Source organism: Panulirus ornatus, chromosome 41, assembly GCF_036320965.1.
Source record: "Panulirus ornatus isolate Po-2019 chromosome 41, ASM3632096v1, whole genome shotgun sequence".
Taxonomy (NCBI): domain Eukaryota; kingdom Metazoa; phylum Arthropoda; class Malacostraca; order Decapoda; family Palinuridae; genus Panulirus; species Panulirus ornatus.
In genome coordinates this window covers 7,641,096-7,649,186 of record NC_092264.1, presented here as the reverse complement: position 1 = coordinate 7,649,186, position 8,091 = coordinate 7,641,096, and the positions used below count along the sequence as shown (strand labels likewise).

At 36.4% G+C, this 8,091-nt stretch overlaps 1 protein-coding gene across 4 annotated transcripts in view; it reads left to right on the top strand.

Annotated features, from left to right (window-relative positions):
* Positions 1–2,066: 2,066 nt before the first annotated feature.
* LOC139761648 (immunoglobulin superfamily DCC subclass member 4-like) overlaps positions 2,067–8,091 on the top strand; it is a 265,177-nt gene continuing 259,152 nt past the window's right edge. For all 4 annotated transcript variants that reach the window (XM_071685953.1, XM_071685952.1, XM_071685951.1 and 1 more), the window contains exon 1: positions 2,067–3,068. In XM_071685953.1, the coding sequence (XP_071542054.1) occupies positions 2,981–3,068 (88 nt within the window). In that variant the 5' untranslated portion in view covers positions 2,067–2,980. The remainder of the gene's footprint in view (positions 3,069–8,091) is intronic.

Below are 8,091 nucleotides of genomic sequence, written 5' to 3'. Positions count from 1 at the left end.
CCAGTATGCATGCAGTGCTTAGATATTGTGGTTCTGCGTGTTGCATGTTTTAGCGTCCATGACTAAGTTGTAAGCGTTTACAACTCACAAATTTATAACTGATCCTCTTACGTTACTGCATCCACAACCAACGTATGGTGGTTGTGAGCTGTCACAGCACCTCTGCTTGAGTTGATATTCTTAACCACTGAATACTGACAAAGTTAATCACAACCATTTACGAAAATAATTCATTGACTGGTAATAGTTTACTAAAAATCTGACAGCACTAAAGATCCAGTTTTTAAAGAAACGTTTTAGACTGCCAGAAAAAGAACCATGAATTAAGTGGTACATTGCTGATTGTTTATGACTAATATGGACAGAGTTTCTCTCGTATATATAATATATATATATAATATTATATATATATATAAAATATATTATATATATATATATATATAATATATATATAATTTTTTTTTTTTTTTTTTATTTTTTTTTTTATACTTTGTCGCTGTCTCCCGCGTTAGCGGGGTAGCGCAAGGAACAGACGAAAGAATGGCCCAACCCTCCCACATGCAACATATATATATATATACATACAGCCCACACACGCATATATACATACCTATACATTTCAACGTATACAACATATAATACACGGACACATACATATATAATAAATATATATATATATATTACTTTCTGTCAGTGAGTTAGTCACTAATCCATACACTTAGTTCATCTCCGGTGTCATATGATTTTGACTTACATTCATAGTCTCGTATGTGGTACTTTGTTGAATACCTTTTGAAAATGTAATGACATATTTGAAGGTATTTTTGAAACACAGTTTATATAAATGACCTTGAGATATTTCAGTAATTTTGTTATAAAAGATCTTTTGTTACAAAAGCCATGCTGATTTTCTCCTATGGCTTTTTTGTAAACTTATACGGAAACCGTACTTACACCTGCCTATAATTTCCTGAGATCTGTCCCAAATACATTACTGGTTTCCACCTGTACTGTGCCTGAGAGTTTTCTCTTATACATTGTCATCAATGTTCTTCTAGAACAATCATTTAACACGTCCCCAGTCAAGCAAAACGTTCCCTATTGTTCCCTAATCCCAGAGCCGCCGTCTTGATTGACCTACCATATGATGTTGAGCGAAATGATAATGGGGTCATCCTTTACTTCATCCTTCAACTCATAGACCTATGTTTGTTTTGATACCTCACTAGCCTCAACATCTACTTTAGATTACTTGTCATACCTGCTGATTGAAAGGTTCCTCTTCAACTGTTTTAGGAGTCACCATCGTGGTCTTGAATTGTGTACTCTACCAGTTACTAGTAATTCCAGTCACTAACATATATTGACTTTGCAGTAGATAAGCTTGCCTCACTCCAACTTTTCCACCTCCAATTTGGTCTCCCTCTTCTCCTCGTTCCTCCACCTCCGACACATATATCCTCTTGGTCAATCTCTCCTCACTCATTCTCTCCATTGCCCAAACCAGTTCAAACACCCTCTCTGCTCTCTCGACCACGCTCTTTTTATTTCCACACATCTCTCTTACCCTCATCTGCTCCTATATATATATATATATATAATATATATATATATAAATTATATATATATGAGAATCTTTTGTCAATATTTCACTTTAAAAGCATGGCATATAATTATTAGAAGTTAGCGATCACTGTGGAAGCGAAATTCACTCTGGCATTTAACTAAGATGATGCATATCTTTGTTTCCCTCGTTCAGCATAATTTCACAAGTATTACGTATGATAATTTGACTTTTGACACTGACCTATAGAGGACAAGTCAAAGGTCGGGCTACCAAAGGGTCCTCAAAAAACAAACACCATTATTTCTTTATTTGAAGAATTTGTTTGAAAAGTAGAGAAAATTGTATGTGACGTTCATGGATCAATGTAATCGTATAATAGGTTTATTATTATTATTATTATTATTATTATTATTATTATTATTATTATTATTATTATTATTATTATGATTATTATTATTATTATCATTATTAATGGGTATATTTTTCTGTATATTTACAGTGGTGAGGCTCGTGGGGAAACGCTGCCAAGGACGAGAACCTGATCTGGCCAGCACGTTAACCGGTTGACTCCAGTTCCTCTCGTCGCTCTAATGATTCCATCCTTCTTGAACAAGTATTTCACAGAGGGCATTTACAACGAACGAACCTGCGGATTCGTTTCAAGATTGTACAAATATTACCAACGACACCACCCACCACCACCACTACCACCACTACCATCAGCAGCAGCAGAAGAAGAAGCGGAAGCAGCAGCAGAAGCACTGTCCTTTTTGAACGCAAGAAGATTTCTCTGTGTCCGCTACAAAGTGGCGTGGGCAACGTGCTATCCTCAACATTGTGTCAGATTCAAATACTCAGTAGTGTAGGAAAGAGCTCGCACATCTTGTAAGTTGCTCGCCTCATACGGTACCTGATGGTCAAAGGACTTGGTGCTCTTATAAAACAAAAAAAAAAATATATATATATAACAAAAAAGGGGGAAAATAAAAGATAGTTCAAGTTTCTAGACTTAGACATTGTAACGTGTAACCTCGCGTGACGAGACGAGAGCATAAGAAGCTCTTGTTTCAAACCCATACAACAAACTCATCGCCAGGCCACCACAAAACAGGCAACCAACCAACCACAGAAGTGTCTACCTGTCGAAGTATTCCACCAGATTTGCCAACAAGTACCTAAAACAGTCTGAAAGAGACTGTCTTTATATAAACCAGTTTGCAAGAAGATATTAATTGGCTCGGAGTTCCTCGAGTATTGGAGTTATACGCAGCGAAGTGCTGCGCGCACCCCGGAAAGAAGGCTGAGGTGTGGACGAAGTCGTTTATAGTATTAAAAAGACGTGGTGAACCGTGCTGCAGGAGGGTGACCGGTGGTGTTCGTCAAGGCTTGGAGACTCGTGCTAGTGTGGCCTCGATGGCGCAGCTGTGGGTCTTAGGCTTGGTCGGTCTCGTTACCCTGTGTTACCTGCCTCCGGGGGTGCGGACCCACCATTTCCTCAACGGTAAGTCAAGTAACACTCTCTCTCTCTCTCTCTCTCTCTCTCTCTCTCTCTCTCTCTCTCTCTCTCTCTCTCTCTCTCTCTCTCTCTCTCTCTCTCTCTCTCTCTCTCTCACTTGATCTGTGTATGATATATAATCGAAAGACTTTTCCCATTCCGTCTTGTGTATCCAGCTTTTGGAGAGCTTCTTACGTTCTGAAAGGAATAACATTTCCTGTGAAAATAACGACGTAATGTGCAAGTCAAATATTTAAGGGAGAACTCTATGCCTGCTCCAGTTTTAGAAGAGATCACTTTCGTTTTCTTAAGATTATATATATATATATATATATATATATATATATATATATATATATATATATATATATATATATTTGTATTTTATTTATTTGTTATACTTTGTCGCTGTCTCCCGCGTTAGCGGGGTAGCGCAAGGAACAGACGAAAGAATGGCCCAACCCTCCCACATGCACATATATATATATACATACATGCCCACACACGCATATATACATACCTATACATTTCAACGTATACATACATATACATACACGGACACATACATATATACACATGTACATATACTTGTTGCCTTATTCATATATATATATATTTATATATATATATATATATATATATATATATATATATATATATATATATATATATATATATATATATATATATATATATATATATTACTTTCTGTCAGTGAGTTAGTCACTAATCCATACACTTAGTTCATCTCCGGTGTCATATGATTTTGACTTACATTATAGTCTCGTATGTGGTACTTTGTTGAATACCTTTTGAAAATGTAATGACATATTTGAAGGTATTTTTGAAACACAGTTATAGTAATGACCTTGAGATATTCAGTAATTTTGTTATAAAAGATCTTTTGTTACAAAAGCCATGCTGATTTTCTCCTATGGCTTTTTGTAAACTTATTAAGGAGAACCGTACTTACACCTGCCTATAATTTCCTGAGATCTGTCCCAGAATACATTACTGGTTTCCACCTGTACTGTGCCTGAGAGTTCTCTTATACATTGTCATCAATGTTCTCTAGAACATCATTTATCTCGTCCCCAGTCAAGCAAAACGTTTCCCTCTTGTACCCTAATCCCAGAACTGTCGGTCTTGATGACCTACCATATGATGTGTGAGCGAAATGATAATGGGGTCATCCTTTACTTCATCCTTCAACACAGTAGACCTATGTTGGTTTGATACCTCACTAGCCTCAACATCTACTTTAGGCTTACTTGTCATACCTGCTGATTGAAAGGTTCCTCTTCAACTGTTTTAGGAGTCACCATCGTGGTCTTGAATTGTGTACTCTACCAGTTACTAGTAATTCCCAGTCACTAACATATATTGACTTTGCAGTAGATAAGCTTGCCTCACTCCAACTTTCATCCTAATATATACGTTTCTAAAGCTTTAGTGTTATTCCTAATATCAACTGTTTTCCTTCGGGATGCCTTTGGTATGAATCACAAAACATCAGAGATATGCACTTACTTTCCTCTGTCAGTAAATAGTCCTTGATAAAATCCCTTTCGGAGATCGGACGGCTAAAGCGAGGTGAGTATTATCTATGATGATAGATTACTCATTGCGACAAATGTGTAAATTTTGGTGGTGAATAAACACAGAGGAGAGCTTCTGAGTTATACTTTAACTTTTCGGCTCGCGCAGAAGCCTTCTTCAGAGAAACTGTAGAAGGCTTCTGCGCAAACCGAAACGTTAGAAGAGTGAGACTCAAAAGCCCTCCCCTGTACTTACTCGACACCCTAATTGGTTGAGCTAGAGGAACAGTAGCGACACGATTACTAGCGGGAAAACACAAGCGTGTATGAACTCTTTATGTGAGAATTGTAGAGGGAAACTAGAATATATAAACCACTGCAAGAGGAATTATGGAGGGAAAAACAAGTGTATCTGAACTACTACCACGAGAGTTATGGAGGGAAGTGCTGGTGTAACTGAACTATAAACCGCGAGAGATATGGCGGGAAAAGTTGGTGTATCTGAACTATAAACCGCAAGAATTATGGCGGGAAAAGCAAGCCAAACGGCATTTTTGAAACCGAGAATTTTGCACATACATATATATATATATATATATATATATATATATATATATATATATATATATATATATATATATATATATATATATATAGACATTGATAGATAGATAGATTATTTTTGTCCTTAGTGATAATGATTTGAAGCTTGACCTGATTGTGTGAAGCCTTGGTGTAGTAGTCTGTCACGCCTCAACTGACAGCAAGAAAATTGTTCTTAGATATTTATCATGTGTTGTGAGGCATACACATGTTGCACGAGGCAGGAGTGTTATAATGAGTTGTGAGGTATACACATGTTGCACGAGGCAGGAATGTTACAACGTGTTGTGAGGCATACACATGTTGCACGAGGCAGGAGTGTTATAATGAGTTGTGAGGTATACACATGTTGCACGAGGCAGGAATGTTACAACGTGTTGTGAGGCATACACATGTTGCACGAGGCAGGAATGTTACAACGTGTTGTGAGGCATACACATGTTGCACGAGGCAGGAGTGTTATAATGAGTTGTGAGGTATACACATGTTGCACGAGGCAGGAGTGTTACAACGTGTTGTGAGGTATACACATGTTGCACGAGGCAGGAGTGTTATAATGAGTTGTGAGGTATACACATGTTGCACGAGGCAGGAGTGTTATAATGAGTTGTGAGGTATACACATGTTGCACGAGGCAGGAATGTTACAACGTGTTGTGAGGCATACACATGTTGCACGAGGCAGGAGTGTTATAATGAGTTGTGAGGTATACACATGTTGCACGAGGCAGGAATGTTACAACGTCTTGTGAGGCATACACATGTTGCACGAGGCAGGAGTGTTATAATGAGTTGTGAGGTATACACATGTTGCACGAGGCAGGAGTGTTATAATGAGTTGTGAGGTATACACATGTTGCACGAGGCAGGAATGTTACAACGTGTTGTGAGGTATACACATGTTGCACGAGGCAGGAATGTTACAATGTGCTGTGAGGTATACACATGTTGCACGAGGCAGGAATGTTACAATGTGTTGTGAGGTATACACATGTTGCACGAGGCAGGAATGTTACAAGTGGCGGATGTGGACTCGACCTTGTGATGGTGTGGTTGCTTTCTGCTTGTTCTTGCACTCCAGCCACTATGTTCAGCAGGTACATCGGTCAAGTATTAAATTCGACAGATGCTCTGTTTGGGAGAGAGAGAGAGAGAGAGAGAGAGAGAGAGAGAGAGAGAGAGAGAGAGAGAGAGAGAGAGAGAGAGAGACAGACAGACAGACAGACAGACAGAATATGTATAAGTAAATCAGAGGAACATTTAGTACAGAACATTAAAGTTTGTAAGATCATTGTATGAAGACATACTTCCCTCAGGTTCTGGTATTTGTATGTTTATTATACGCTTCCGTAAAGCTGTCTGAATGATCTTTATCAGATCTGATACGGCTGGAGTTTCACCCATATATATATATATATATATATATATATATATATATATATATATATATATATATATATATATATATATATATATATATATATATATTCGTATGAGTCCACGGGGAAAATGATACACGAAAAGTTCCCAAGTGCACTTTCGTGTAATAATCACATCATCAGGGGAGACACAAGAGAGAAATATAACAATCAGTTGATATACATCGGAGAGACGAAGCTAGGACGCCATTTAGTAAACATGTGATCAATTACCAAATTGGGCCATTTCTTTCGTCTGTTTCCTTGCGCTACCTCGCAAACGCGGGAGACAGCGACAAAGCAAAAAAAAAAAAAAAAAAAATATATATATATATATATATATATATATATATATATATATATATATATATATATATATATGCGCTTTTGAATAAACCCTCATTAAACATTTTTAATTGGGAAGTCTTTGCGTTTATGATGCTTCAGTATTTTGAACATATCTCAAAATTTTTTCATATTTTGAATGTTGATTTGAAATTGTGACTATAAGGTTATATAGATAATACAAATGTTTAGAGTAGATTAATCTTCCTTCTTGCCAGACTATGGTTCCACTTTGTCCAACAGGTTTTGAGACACGATTCAATGTATATTGAGAATATATGACTTATTTCGTATTATTCTTGGGCCATTGAACATGTACGTATGTACACGTATATGTTTATTCCGGCTGTGGGATATGTATTACCTTTAATTACTCGTTTATGTTTATTATTTGTGCTATTTCTAATTTTGGTATGTGTTTATGAATCTGACACCGTGTTCTCTGGCTAAGAAGTTGGAAATTTATTAACAAAGAATTAAGAATTACTTCCGTTACCTGTTTCATAATTGATTTAGATTTTCTTCCAATTCTAGATGTTTCATCTGGCTCAGTGTGTGCTGTAAAATTTACCGACCTCCTTAACCTAATCTGAAAGTTTCCAGACATTTATTGGATATAATAATGATAATTATTATAATTGTTATTGTTGTTGTTGATAAAGTTAGTAACATAGTTATATCCACAAAAAAATTGAATCCTAAGAAACCAGAACATCGTATTACATTTTCAAAATTTCATTATTCCTCATACAAGTTATATGAATATAAATTATCTGTTCGAATAAGAAATTAAGCATATATATAATATATATATATATATATATATATATATATATATATATATATATATATATATATATATATATATATATATATATATTTTTTTTTTTTTTTTTTTTTTTTTATACTTTGTCGCTGTCTCCCGCGTTTGCGAGGTAGCGCAAGGAAACAGACGAAAGAAATGGCCCAACCCCCCCCCCCCATACACATGTACATACACACGTCCAGACACGCAAATATACATACCTACACAGCTTTCCATGGTTTACCCCAGACGCTTCACATGCCTTGCTTCAATCCACTGACAGCACGTCAACCCCTGTATACCACATGACTCCAATTCACT